The 15,381-nt window shown below is 38.2% G+C and overlaps 1 protein-coding gene across 1 annotated transcript; it reads left to right on the top strand.

Moving 5' to 3' along the window:
- Nucleotides 1-230: 230 nt before the first annotated feature.
- On the top strand, nt 231-1,262 carry LOC145799782 (uncharacterized). The gene has a single exon (XM_082889418.1). It carries the CDS (start codon nt 231-233, stop codon nt 1,260-1,262), a length of 1,032 nt encoding a protein of 343 aa, XP_082745544.1.
- Nucleotides 1,263-15,381: the final 14,119 nt, after the last annotated feature.

Genomic DNA, 15,381 nt, shown 5'->3' with positions numbered 1-15,381 from the left:
TCTCACTTTCCATGGCCAGCAAGTCTAGTAGAGGTCGTTTACGATTATCAGAGGCAGAAGCATCTCTTCAAATTGGCAAAGTGTTGGGGGTCGATTGTGATGGCAAGGAGGAGGAGGTGATTAGCAAGCTAGAGGAATTAGAGGCCACAAACAAAGGAAAAGGGGTGAGAATGAGAGGTGAAGAGAATTAAGTCGTAAGGCTTAGGGGGTTTAAGTGTAAAAATTGTGTAATGAAGATACAATCTTGGAATGTTAGAGACCTTGGAAGACCTGAGAAAAGGAGAAGGATCAAAAGAAGTTTGGCGGAAAGGAAAATTAGTTTAGTGATGATTCAAGAAACAAAGAGATCTACAATCACCACTGAAGTAATAAAATCTATTTGGTATAAAGATCAATTTCAGTATATAGCAGTGGATGCGGAAGACATAGCTAGTGGACTACTATGTGTATGGAATCCAAAGGTGTTTCAACTAAATGCTTGCTGTGGCAACCGAAACTTCATTCTCATGTCAGGTACTATCTTTTCTTCTTTTAGTTGTTTGGTGGTAAATGTGTATGGTCCTACGGATGTGGTCAAAAGGCAAGAAGTTTGGGTAAATTTTGCTCTGTTGAAGCATCATTTCTTAGGGCCATGGTGCATGGGGGGCGATTTCAACGAAATAAGGAACACTGATGAACGGATTGGGTGTTCTAGAAGAGACCGAGGAATGAGGGATTTTAATTCTATGGTAGAACAACTAGAGATGATTGACTTACCAATGCTGGGAAGGAAATTTACCTGGTGCAACTCACAAACAAGGGAGAAATGGAGTAGGATAGACAGATTTCTACTTAATCATGAGTGGCTCCAGAACTTCAATCTCAGGGTATGTGGTCTACCTAGGCTGTTATCTGATCATTGTTCTATAATATTGATGGAGGATGATCGTGATTGGGGCCTTAGACCATTTAGGTTTCTGAATGCTTGGGTTCTCTACCCTAGCTTCGTATATTTAGTGGAGCAAACCTGGTCAGAAGCTCAGGTGGAAGGATGGGCTGGCTTTAGATGTCTCATGAAACTTAAAGCTTTGAAACAAAAATTAAAAGTATGGAACACTGCTGTGTTTGGAAAAGTTGAAACTAAGCTTAAGGATGCTGAAAAGGAAGCTCATGCAATTGAATTAATTGCAGAAGATAGACCACTGCTGGGAAATGAACAAGCTAGAAGGAAGGAACTAATGGGTGAAATCTGGAGGTTGAACAAAATGCTAGAACATATCTAGTTACAAAAGTCAAGAGTTAGTTGGGCCACACAAGAGGATAGGAATACTAGGTATTTTCACATTATGGCGTGCAACAAAAACAGTAGGAATTCTTTGTGTTCTGTTATGGTGAATGGCTCATTGGTTGAGGAACCTTTGGAGGTTAGACTTGAGGTAAAGAAGCATTTCATGAACCACTTCTCTGAAACTTAGGCTGTTAGGCCTAAACTGGTTGGTCAGTTCAAACATATTGGAGATAGTTCCGTAGTGGATTTGTTGGAAGCGGAGTTTACAAAGGAGGAAGTTAGTCATGTGATTAAGAGCTGTGAAGGTAACAAAGCACCTGGGCCTGATGGGTTTAATTTGGCCTTTTTTAAGAAATGCTGGGGAATAGTTAAGTTTGAGATAATGCAATTCTTTAGTGAGTTCCATCAGAATGCCACTCTGGTTAGTGGTTTAAATAGTTCATTCATGCTCTAATTCCCAAAGCGGATAGCCTATCAAGCTTGAATGAATATCGGCCCATTAGTCTTATCAGTTCTCTATACAAAATTCTTGCTAAGGTCTTGGCAAATAGAATGAAGCATGTGATGCCAAGAATCATTAGTGGGTCTCAATAAGCATTTTTGGGGGGTAGGAATATACTTGACGGGATCCTTATTGCAAATAAGGTAGTTGATGGGTAGAGAAAATCGAATAAGAAAGGTCTAGTTTTGAAACTAGACTTTGAAAAGGCTTATGATTCGATCAATTGGAAATTCTTGTTTAATATGTGTGCCAATTTCGGATTTGGTGAAAAATGGGTGAGATGGATGAAAACTTGTGTAGCCTCCACAAAAGTGTCAGTTTTAGTGAACGGTTCACCTACCGAGGAGTTTTACCCACAGAGAGACCTATAGCAAGGGGACCCGTTATCCCCCTTTCTCTTCAATATAGTGGCTGAAGGGCTTAATATCTTGTTTGACAGAGCAAAAGAAATGGGTTTAATTGAAGGAGTTATCATAGGCAATCATGGGGTAAAAGTAACGCACCTACAATTTGCTGATGATACAATTCTGTTTTGTGAAGCTCAGTGGGTGGAAGTGGTAACCGTCAAAAGAATACTTAGGTGTTTTGAACTTATATCAGGGCTGGAAATTAACTATCACAAGAGTGTGTTTGCTGGGGTTGGTGTGGATGGAGAGATGATACAAGGATTTGCTTCTCGATTAAATTGTACATATCAAAACTTGGCTCTAAAGTACCTTGGGTTACCTTTAGTAGCCAATCCTGGGAGGAAAAGTACTTGGAAACCAGTCTTGGATAGATTTAAACAGAAATTATCCTCATGGAAGAGAAGGTTGCTCTCGTTTGCTGGGGGGCAAACTTTGATTAAATTTGTTTTGAGTAACTTGCCTATTTACTACATGTCCTTGTTCAAACTACCAGTGGGGATGGCTAAAGAAATTGATAAAATTCAAGCAAATTTCCTATGGGGGGTTCAGATCTGAGAAGAAAAGTTCACATGGTTAAATGGGAAGCCATTACCAAGAGTAAAAATTTAGGAGGCTTGGGAGTTAGAAGATCTGCAGATATGAATAAGTGTCTATTGATGAAATGGTGGTGGAGGTTTGGGGCAGAAAACCACACTTTGTCGAAGGATGTTATATATTCAAAGTATAATATGGGGGGGTGGAAGGTGGCTGCCACATATGGGAGGAAATATCAGAGTTTCAAAAATTTGGTCTGATAAAATTAATGCAGTTAGATCTCAGCCTGAATTTTTAAATTTTTATCTTCATAATGCAGTCATTCAGCTGGGAAATGGTAGGAGAGCTCAATTTTGGTTAGATAAATGGTCCGGGGAATTGTGTCTTAAGACTGAGTTTCCTAGACTATTCTCTCTGTCCACCAATAAGTATGGAACAGTTTATGAATTTTATACCAGAAGAGGAGGGCTGCAGGATTGGAATCTGGAATTTAGGAGGCCTTTGTTGGCCCGGGAGGAGGAGAAGGTACGTAGGTTATATATCTTAATCAGTAATGTACCAGTTATTCGGGTCTCAAGTCTAGATATTTGGAAATTGAAGGCTGATCCAACTGGATTGTTCTCTATTGCATCAGTGTACAAAAGATGTGAATTGTCCTTGAGGCCTGTTAGGAATATGGTAGTGGCAATTTGGAACTGTGCTCCACCTAAAGTTAAATTCTTTGGGTGGTTGGCATGGCAAGGTAAGGTGAAAACGTCAAGTTTCCTGCAAAGAATAGGGATCTTAGATGTGAATGCTAAAGGGTTGTGTCTTTTGTCATGATGAGGTGGAAACAGTCTATCATATTTTGCCCTTTTGTTTGGCTGCTATGGTCCCATATTATGAAATTGTGGGGTGTACAGTGGGTTATACCAAACTCAGTGGAAAGATTGTTGGAATGGTGGTCACTTTGTAAGATGAAAAAGATTGAGAAGCAGCTATGGAAGGTTGTACCTTTGGCTGTCCTTTGGTCCATATTGAAGCATAGAAACGACTGTGTGTTTAATGGGTTGCAGCCAAATGTTGAAGATCTCTGTGAGCTGGTCAAAGTAAGAATAGCTGTGTGGGTCAAATCTTCCCCAGTCAAACTGGAGTTCTCTATCAATGATATAGTCCTTAACTTACAGCAGGTCCAATATTGTATTCGTCATAGGAGTCGAGTCTTGACCCTAGAGTGTGTATCTACTGGAGTGTATATCAGGTTCAGTTCCTGCTGGAGTGTGTATCTGAGGTTCAGGTTTAGAGTCTGCCCTGCTGGACTGTGAGGCTTAGTGGTGGACTGTTTTGTGGGACTGCCTTGATAGTGCTTTGGTGTGGTGGTGTGCTATATAAGGTTGAAGGCATTCCCTGTGGTGTTTGGTGCAGGTAAGAGGGTGTTTACTAGGTGTGTGCAGATACTATGAGGTCCCTTGGATGAGCAGTAAGACTGGTGTTCATAGGTTTGCTTTGCTGGTTCAGATTCAAGTTGCTGGTTCAGGTTCTAGTTTGTTGTTTGGGCTGCCTTATAGATATGCTTGGACTGCTTAGCAGTATAATAATTCAAGGCCTTCAGCTTTATTTTCTTCAGATTCAAGACCTATCCTTGCTGCTGTACACTAGGTTTTATTTTGTTAGGCCGCTGTCAACTGGTAGGTTGCTTGCTGCTGATTTGCTGGCTTGTGCAGCTTATTGGTCTGAGCAGCTACTGTTGATGGAAGTCTGCTGATAGAAGTTCTGCTGGTGCCCCAAAGTAAATTTTGGAAGTCTGCTTGTGGCTTTAGTTAGTTTTAAGGTTAAAACTGTATGCTGCTATGGCTGCTGTCAATTTTGTTCTGTTGTTTTGCCAATCTGTCACCAAGGCTGAGCAGATTGGCATGTGACCCTGTTACTCTAGCTCTAACCTGTCACCAAAGCTGTTACTCTGGCACTAACCTGATTGGTATGTAGCAGATTGTAGGAGTACATTGATATGGTGGAGAAAAATAAAAGGATGGAATGTGCCTTGTTGCTTGGTGAGGTTAGCCAATTAGATGGAATGTGCCTTGTTGTTGCAGAGCTAAGTCACAAATCAGTAGCTACGAGGGGTAGAAGCTGAATCTGAATTTGGCTAGATGGTTCTGCATTAGGACCTATTCTGCTGGATGACCTATCCTGCTATGCTATGGCTGGATGAATGGGACCTGAACTGATGTCTGTTGCCTGCTAATGTCTTGTTAATTTTTCAGTGTCAACTGCTAGGTTTTGACAAGTTTATACAACCATTTGCAACTGCAAGAGGCCAGGACATCCTCATGGCGTAAATTATGGATCTGGGGAATCTGGAATTCTTGATGAAACTGGACAACAACTGCTTCATGAATCTGTTTCTGTGCTTTGCTGAAATAGTAGCATTATGATCTGTTTTGTTTTAGTTGTGGAATAATGCTCCAGCAGAGGGGTTTTGTGGATGAATGGTCTTCAAAGGGTGTGTTATGTTAGGCTAGGCTGCTGTGAATTTTTGTTTTTGGATGTATGATCTGCTTGTTTTGTTTTTGTTTTTGCTCTACATGTTGGTTAGTCACCAACTTGGAGCCTGGAGTTTGTGCTAGCAGATGATTTGGTGTGCATTTAGGTGTCAACCTAGTTAGGATCTGAATGTTTCACTATGATGCTTTTTGCACTCTCCTCTTTATTGATGTATGTTATCATACTCTATATGCTTTTCCATCAATAAAGCTTCCTCCTTTTTGCTGATAAAAAAAAAAAAAAAAATCTTGCTATGGCTATGCTTGTTGCACTACAAAAATTTACACTTTTGGCGACTGAACTTTTAGTCGCCAAAAATTTTTAGCAACTAAATATTTTGGTCGCAAGAGTATTCGCTGAAGGATTGTCGGGGAAGGTAATTCGCTACTAAACTTATTTTAGTCGCCAAATGTAATGCGATGCCGACTAAATTTTTAGTCGCCAAAAGTATTGAAAAAAAATTAAATATCACCTTTTAAGTGACTAAAAATATTTGTCGTGAAAAACATTACTAATATTCAGCTACTAAAGTTTTAGTCACTAAAATTTTTTTTGGTTCCTCCTATTATTTTTTTAGTAACTAAATATATTAGTCACCTAAAGTGTGATTGTGTTTCAGCTACTACAAGTTTAGTCGCCTTAAGTGTCAAATTTTTTGCTACTAAAATTATAGTCGGCAAAAGTGTTTTTCTTGCTCATCAAAATTTTTTTGGCTACAAAATATTTTAGTTGCCAAATGTTAGATTGTTTTTGGCTACTAAGATTTTAGTTGCCTAAAGTCTGGTTTTCTTTTTGCCTACCAATTTTTTAGCCACTAAAAGTCTGACTTTTTTGGCTACTAAGCTTTTAGGAGCCAAATAGTTTGTGTTTTGCCTACTAAACATTTAGTCAGCTAAAGTCTCACGTTTTTCGCTATTAAACTTATAGTCGGCAAATGTTTTTTGTTTTTTGGCTACAACATATTTTAGTCACCAAATGTTTGATTATTTTTTAAGTTTTAGTTTCCTAATGTCTGCTTTTTGTTGGCACTAAGCTTTGTAGTTGTCATAATTGTTTTCTGAAATTTGTTATTAAGTTTTAGCTACTAACATTTTAGTCACTGAAATATGTACTTCCTTTTTTAGTACAAATTGTTTAGTCACCAAAAAAATGATCTTATGTTTTATCACAAAATTGTAATTTCCCCACAACCTGTCTATATTCCGTGCAACCTGTAGTATGTATATAAACAAAACAATACATATTTTATCAATCATTCCACAATCCAAATTACTTCCAACCATCCAAAATTGAATAATTTCAAATGTATATATTCCATACAAACCAACTATTGTCCAAACTAAAATTACATTTCCACACAAAATAGAGAAGCATACAAAAATCCAACCCTCCATATACAAAAAAATTATATTAGTACCATGTGAAATGGCCATTTGCCGTGGTATAAATTACCATCGTAATTTGTACCATGACAAAAGGTGATCTATATGCCATGCCAGTAACTATCAGTTGGATTACAAAAGTTATTTGTATCGGTAATTCTAACCTATACAAAAGCAGAGGACGACATATTTAGTAGAATTATAAAAAGTGTCAAGTGTCCTCTATACACAAAAATTGATTATCTATAAGTCCACACCAAAATCCATCTACAAAAAATTTTTAAAAAATTGCACCCATTACAAAATATCAATTGCTTCAGACATAGGAAAAATGTTGTAATAACATGCATTTAAGGTAGAGCAATCTATAAAAGCCTTTTTCGAAATACAATCATATGTATGTATGATAAAAGATTTATTCCAAACTTGATTTCAATTTACAAAAAATACAATTTTTATGAGCATTCTTCTTCATAAAATAAATGTTTATTGGTATAATGTTTTACTTGTAAATTTATTTTAACACTTCTTCATTCCCATTTTCCTAGTTATAGTAAAATAAATGAGTAATCTACGGGATTGTCTCCATAACCATATCATACTTTCTTAATATGTTTACCACCCAAATGACCACCGTATATGATGAAACAATGACACCATTTACGATCAAAATGTTGAACAATTAATAGATGTCAAACTCTCCATTTTTCGAGTAAATTTATGGCATTTTCAAAGCAATGACACCATTTACAATCAAAATTATTATTTGGCGACTAAATTATTATTTAGTCGAAAAAAAATTAATGTAGCTCAACTAAAAAAATATTTAGTAGCCTAAACCCTAAACTAACGCCAACCAATTGTTTTTTTTTTGTCACCCATTGTTATACTTTTGGCGACTAAATTTTTTTTAGTCGGCAAAAATTAATATACCACGACTAAAAAAAATTAGTAGCCTAAAATCTAAGTTAAGGCCGACCAATCACTTTTTTAGTCGCCTATTGTTACACTTTCGGAGACTAAATTTGTTTTACCAAATTTGGTTGCCAAAAGTGTAAATTGTTGTAGTGTTGTCACTAGGAAGACACTCAATTAGGCTGTGTTTGAATCAAATATTTGAGGAGTTAGACAAAGAAAAATTGTGCCACAACAATTAACAACGAAAGATCAGATAGTTGTATGTGGTTCAATTGTCTTGTTTTAGGACTTCTTTGGATTTGAAAATATGGCAGCACCAAGACAAATAGATTGGGGGCTTTCTTGGTGCATTCAAGGTTCAGTGGATGGCCTTCTCCAATGGTGGATGGGTGTCAACTTCAAGCACTTTGATAGGTTAATTTGGAGAGCTATCCTACTCATTGTTCTTTTGGTCGCTTTGGAAACACAGGAATGAATGTATTTTTTCAAAGGCTCAACCTAACTTCTCTGGTATGAGTGAAACTATCAAAATCAAAGCAGCACTTTGGCTAAAAGCATCTATTAAGGACCTTCTCTACTCAGTTGATGATTTAACTTTCAATTGGAGACAAATCAGAGGTTATTTTTGATTTCACAGCTGGGTTTTACAAATCAATTAATGGGCTGGTTTGTGCCACTTTTCTTTTCAGTGTGATAGTATATGTTGCTTTAATGGCTGTATTTTTTGGGTTGGAATGAATGTGTTTTTGCAGAGGCTCAACCCAACTTCTCGGGCCTCAGAGGAGCACTCTGGCTGAAAGCTTCTATTAAGGTCCTTATTAATTTTCAATTGCAGACAAATTAGTGGTTGGTTTGGGTTGCTGGTCAGTTCTGGGCTAGAATGGCAGTGGCTGAGGTTGCAGAAATTCTATCTCTGGGCTGGTTTGTGCTGTTATTGTGTTCTGTGTCTGCATCTCTTTGGCTGGTATGCACTGGCATTTGCTGTTTTGTAGGATTGGATTGCTATCAGTGGCTGCTTTCAAGAAATGGTGGTATGCTATGCTCTGGTTGCTGGATTGCTCTGGTTGCTACTAAGTTAGATTATTGTGTGGACAGGTCTGAATGGCTGTATAAGAAATTGAGAGAGATTGAGAGAGCAAATTAGCTCTGTGTTTTTATATATCATACAAGAGACTGAGCTCTCTCTATTTATAGAGAGGAGAAGGTGACCGAAAGTGTATATTACAATACATTAAACTATTGCTAAAGCTTTCTTGTGTGCTGGTGTGTGCTAGTGGGTGTGTGCTGGTGTGTGCTTTACAGTGTGATCCGAACATGTGATGCTAGTGGGTGTGTGCTGGTGTGTGCTTTACAGTGTGTATTGTATGGAATAACATGTGATGCTAGTGGGTGTGTATTGTTATTTATCTACTATTAACATCCCCCCTCAAACTCAAGGAGGACAAACATCAACCAACTTGAGTTTGGAGAAAAGGTCAACGAAGCGGCCAGGAGAATGAGCTTTGGTGAAGATATCAGCAGGTTGATCAACAGAAGAGATCGGATGGAGATGGACAGTACCATGAGTAACGTGTTGCCGAATAAAATGGCAGTCAATCTCAATGTGCTTGGTGCGATCATGAAAAACATCATTGTGAGCAATTTGAAGAGCACTGTGATTGTCACAAAAGAGGGCAGTAGCACCACAGGGAGTAACACCCATGTCAGCAAGAAGCCAACGAAGCCAGAGAAGCTCCTGAGCAGTATCAGCAAGGGCACGATATTCGGCTTCGGTACTAGAACGAGCAGTAAGAGATTGTTTCTTACTGCGCCAAGAAATAAGAGAATCACCCAGAAAAAAGCAAAACCCAGTAGTAGAGCGGCGGTCAGTAGGATCGCCAGCCCAATCAGCATCAGAGAAAGCACGAAGCTGGAGAGAGGAGCGGGCGGAATAATGAAGACCATGAAACATGGTGCCTTTGAGATAGCGAATGATACGAATTAATGCAGCATAATGTGTGGTACGAGGAGCCGACATAAACTGGCTGACGATATGGACGGCATAGGCAATATCAAGACGAGTAACAGTGAGATAGACAAGACTGCCAACCAGCTGACGATATAGAGTAGCATCAGAGAGAAGAGTGCCATCAAGAGGGGTAAGACGACTCTGAGGCTCCAGGGGAGTTGAGGCAGTCTTGCAATCGGTAAGACCAGGAACGATGAGGTTGAGTACCATGACTCCTAAGGAAAGAAAGAAAGTCAAAATCTTTATATTCCATGGCATTGTCGGAGCGAAAAATCTTGATAGTTTTAGAAAATTGGGTTTTAACCATTGCAGCAAAATTGTAATAAAGTTGTTTGAGTTCAGAGCGATTTTTCATAAGAAACAACCATGTAAAACGAGAAAAATCATCTATAAAAACAACAAAATAACGTGCGCCTCCCATAGTAGGAGTAGGAGAGGGTCCCCAAATATCAGAATGAATGAGATCAAAGGGCGCAAGAGAAACAGAATCACTTTTATTAAACGACAAAGCAGGTTGTTTTGCAAGTTGACAGGACACACAATTGAAAGCATCAGAACTTACAGTACCCAAATGACCACTAGAAATTAAAGACTTCAAACGACCAACAGAAAGATGGCCCAAACGATAGTGCCAAAGCTGAAAATGAGATAAAGGAGGAGCAGTGGTAGCAGTGGTAGGAGCAGTGATTTGAGAGGAATCCGGAACATGAAGATGGATAAGTTCGTAGAGACGCCCTTGCTTACGGCCTATCCCAAGAGTTTGCCTGGTCCGAGGGTCCTGCACCAAACAACCAGCATGGGAAAAGGTAACAGTTAGACCATGCTCACATAATTGACTAATGGAGATAAGATTTAAAGTGAGAGCAGGCATAAGATATACATGGGATAAAGATAAGTGAGAGGTGGAAACAGACCCAACATGACTTACAGACAGGAGAGACCCATCAGCAGTATGGATAGAAGAAACATGAGGAGTCGAAGAGAGAGGAGTAAAAATAGTAGGATCAAAGGTCATGGGATTACAACAAGCAGAGTCAAAGTACCAGGAAGTGTTACCTACGGTGGTAGACAAAGCAGTAGATGGAGGAGTACTGGAATGCTGCCAAAAATGTTGAAACATGGCTTTAACATCGGTATGAGAGAAGACCGGAGTGGAAGGATCTACAGGGACAGAAGAAGGTGAATCTTCGGAGGCGGCAGCAGCAGTGCGTGGAGCAGGCATGTTTTTAAATGGAGTCCCAGAACGGTGAGAGTTGCTGCGGGAAAGATTCCCGGTGGAAGGACCATGGCGAGAGGCACGGGTAGGATTGCGGAAGCAATCTTGTTGGAGATGACCGGGGCCAGTCTTGTTGCAAAATCGACAAAGACGAACGGGACAATGAACCAGAAGATGAGTCGATGGAAGATTGCGGTTGTGACAATAGTTGCAGGTAGTGGACCGCTGTGGTGAAGGAGAACTCCGAATCTGGGGAGTAGCAAGAACAGAGTCCACAGGGTGTGGATGGAGAGTACCAAACCTGGTTTCCTCGGACAGGAGTTCAGAAACGGCTTGCTCAAGAGTGGGCAAAGGAGTGCGATGTAGGAGAGATGCGCGGACGGGCTCAAAACGAGGAGTGAGAGCCATGAGAAACTGAACCAAGCATTGTTGGTCACGGTAGGTAGTAAACAAGGCAGCATCCTCAGTATGAGGCCATGGAGGCTCAGAAAGAGCGAGTTGATCCCAAACATAATACATTTGGGAGAGGAAATCATTAATGGTCTGAGTGCTTTCTTGGCGCATACGGTGAAGATGACTCAGAAGCTGATATTGGTGAGCAAGACCAGTAGTCTGATAGCGTTCTTGCAAAAAATCCCAGATGGCCTTGGCTGGAGAGGAAGCAGACTCAAGTTGGAACCTACCAAACTGAAGGCTGATGGATGTAATAGAAGTATTGCGAAGCCAGGTGATGATCTGATAGTTTTTACTATCCCAATCTTCTAGTCGGTTGATATATTTGGCAGCGGAGTCCGTGGCAGCGGATTCCGTGGTTGCTAGGACTGGTTTGCACACATCCCCAGTAATGATACGCCAAAGTTTCTTGCCTTTGAGGAAGCCAGACATGGCTTGTGCCCAAAGGACATAATTAGTCCCGTCAAGAATAACGGAAATAGGGTGATTAGAGGAATCCAGGCGATCCATGAGGGAAAAATAGCACAATGGTGGTAGAATCTAAAAAAACCGAGGTTACCAGTGAATTCAGAAGGCCGAAATTAGTGGGAAAAGGAGTGAAACGACCCAAAATATGACCACAGAGGCACAAAAATGAGAGGCAAAGGGGCGCGGCGCACGTTAGCAAGAAAGGGCGCGGCGCACGTTAGCAAAACAGGCCAGGCAGTGCACGGTAGCAGAAGGGCTGACGTGTGCTGACGTCAGAAACACGCGGCGCACGTTAGCAAGATAGTGCGCGGTGCACGTTAGCACGGGACAGTGTGGAGGACGCGTAGAGCGCGTGTGAGGCAGAAGGCGGAGGCAGGCGACGCGCCGTTCACAGAAGTGGCGCGTGACAGCGCGTGTAACGTCTGATTGGACTGAAATTGGTGGCGTTGGAATCGTCCGGAGGAGACGAAGGCTCTGGTGTGGTGAAAACTGTATTTCAGAGATGGACGAAAAAGGGATACAGATGAAATGCAATCTGCAGAAAAAAAAAATATGTTGGAAGAAGAGGCTAGGCAGAAAACCTGTGCTCTGATACCATATAAGAAATTGAGAGAGATTGAGAGAGCAAATTAGCTCTGTGTTTTTATATATCATACAAGAGACTGAGCTCTCTCTATTTATAGAGAGGAGAAGGTGACCGAAAGTGTATATTACAATACATTAAACTATTGCTAAAGCTTTCTTGTGTGCTGGTGTGTGCTAGTGGGTGTGTGCTGGTGTGCGCTTTACAGTGTGATCCGAACATGTGATGCTAGTGGGTGTGTGCTGGTGTGTGCTTTACAGTGTGTATTGTATGGTATAACATGTGATGCTAGTGGGTGTGTATTGTTATTTATCTACTATTAACAGGCTGTGTGGCATTGATGTTGGATGCTTGAATAGGCTGTATGCTGGTCTGCTGGTTGAATGGGCTAAATGTTGACGTGTTAGGTGGTTAAATGCGCTGATTGCAGGTCTACTGGTTGAATGGGCTGAACGCAGGACTTCATTATTAATTTGAGGCAAATCAGAAAGTGTGTGCTGTTATGCTGTTAGGAGTTGCCTTTGTGGTGTTGTTTTCAAGTTTGATTTTCTATCTGGTTTTTGTGTTTTTTCGTCTATGTCTGATGTTGTGGCATCAATCTTTTGCTCTCTATTTTTGTTGGTTCCTCACCAACTGGCACTTGGAGCTTTGTGTTAGCTCCAAGCTCCTCTTTATTGATGTAATCTATCATACCTTGTATGTTTTCATCAATAAAGATTTTCTTTTGCCGATTAAAAAAAATGGATATACTCTATTGGTCGTTTAAATAGACAGATATAGAGAAAGATAGTGGGCACGTTTGATGCAACATATTGTAAGTTAAAAGTTAATGATAATCAGAAAATAGAAATTAAAGCACTTCTCATCCAGCTTTCACATAATTAATTTTTTTCAACATATTTAGATTATTTTGGTTTAATAAATTATAAGCAGGAGTTGCATCAAACAATCTGACATAAATTTTCAGAATAAATAAAAGAAAAAGCTAGAAATATCTGTAGTATGCATAAACTGAGTACAAAAAGAGAATCTCTAGCACTCCTAATCCTAGTTATAACTAGGGATGCAACTCAGCTGAATTCAATTTGAGCAATCTAATTCTAAATTTTTTAGGTATCAAACAACGTATTTTTGAATTTAGTGTGATCTTGGGAAAAAATTAAAAGCCGAAGTTAAATTTGTATCGAGTTTGAGCAATGACACTAACCAACTCAAGTAACTCAAAATTCAAATTATATATATAAATATATAAAATATATTAAATATACATATAAATTATTAATCGTGATATTATAATCTATACTAATATGACCATTTAGGTTTACAGTGCCACGATATTATTCTATAGACGAAGGTGCGTCACCACAACGGCATAACAACTCATCAATTTCCATCTCTCTATCCTCTCTCACTCATCACATAAATTATTTATTTTGATATTAGTAATGATTTTACCCAAGAAAAAATATTAATAAGGCTTAACTTTGACACATTAATTAGCGTATCTAATAATAATAATAATAATAAGTTAGCTCAAAATTCAAGCAATTTGAGCATAGTCTAAGCTCAATTTATCATACCTGAGTTGAATTTCGACAGAGAAATTCAAGACAATTTAGATTGAACTTAGGCAACTCCTCGATTAAACAAGCCCGAGTTATAACCCAATTGTGTGTGAGTGGAGGATTATGCGAAAACGTGATGCAAGCATATAGATTGATGAGTAGCAAAGGAGAGCCTAAGCAAAAAGCCAAAACAAATTGTCTATTTCATCATAATCTGCGGTTAAGTGAAAAGTAAGATTTTGAGGGTAGCTCTCTCTCTCTTATGCAAATGTGGCCAAAGTCATATGAATCATGACTCAGCCATGCATGCGCAGCCAAAGACCTTGAACCAAATGTGGATTGGATAACCAAAAGAGCAAAATTTCCAGCTGAGCTTTACACTGCAATTTCTTCTCATAAATTTACTTCAATGGACACCTCATTCTGCAATATAAATTGTTTTGACACTATGTTTTTCTTGTCGAACAAACAATTCAATATAGTGAGTAAAACAAAATGAACAACCAACCACGCATCATTGAAGGACAAACATTGGACTGTTCCCCCTACCTTTTTATTCCACTTTGCTTACATAGAGCATGTATGGTGTAATTTATTAAAAATTAAAATTAATAATTAAAAAATATAAATTAAAAACACTTCTCTTGAATTTTTGGATAATTAAATTACAATAATAGTCCCTAAAGTTTAACATCTTTTTCATTTAAGTCCCTAAAGTTTTAATTTTGTCAATTAAATCCTTAAAATATTAAATTTGAATTGATTTAGTCCTGATGATAATATAAAAATAGTATATAAGCCTAAAGGTTATATAAAATTGTGATCAAACTCAGATTTTAATTTATTTTTAACTTAATTATCCTTTTCGAGTAAGTTTTTATAATTTGTATATTTTTCTCTAACTGATTAATTCTAATCGCTTATATAGGTCTTCTTGTCTCTGACTAATTAATTATAATCGTTTATATAGGTTTTCTTCTATTTCTATTATACTCTTATTTATTTCTTCTAATTTGCAATTATATATTTTATTTCATTATTTTTTTTTTGTTTTGCCATTATTTATAATTCGTCTAGACAATAATTACTTAGATCCATTTTTTTTTTTTTAAAAAAAAAAAAAAATCTAATGTTATCTCCTGGAGAGTTCCCCTGTAAGGTTAAGAATAATTATCTGTATTATTTTCTATAAGAGCTAACTGCTTACCTTCATCTAATAATAGATGCCGAACTTCATTTATAATTTATAATTGATTTTCCCTAGTATTTGCGTTAAGTTCTTTTAATAACTTGATTATAGTATTATTTTGTTCGATAATTATTTGTAGTGCAATGCTATTATTTCAATTATCTTATTCAACTTCTTCAGTGTATCTAATGCTCATATATAAATATTAGAAAAATTAATAAACCAAACTCTGATATCAATTCTAATTCACATGCGTAGAGGATAATTAAGTTAACAATAAATTAAAATTCAGACCTTATAACAATTTTATATAACCTTTGGGCTTATGTTTTATTTTTATATTGTTTTCAAGACTAAACTGTCACA

This window comes from Camellia sinensis, chromosome 9, assembly GCF_055761805.1.
Source record: "Camellia sinensis isolate YWXY chromosome 9, ASM5576180v1, whole genome shotgun sequence".
In the NCBI taxonomy this organism is placed as follows: domain Eukaryota; kingdom Viridiplantae; phylum Streptophyta; class Magnoliopsida; order Ericales; family Theaceae; genus Camellia; species Camellia sinensis.
Note: the sequence above shows the minus strand (reverse complement) of the source record. Positions and strands in the feature narration are given on the sequence as shown.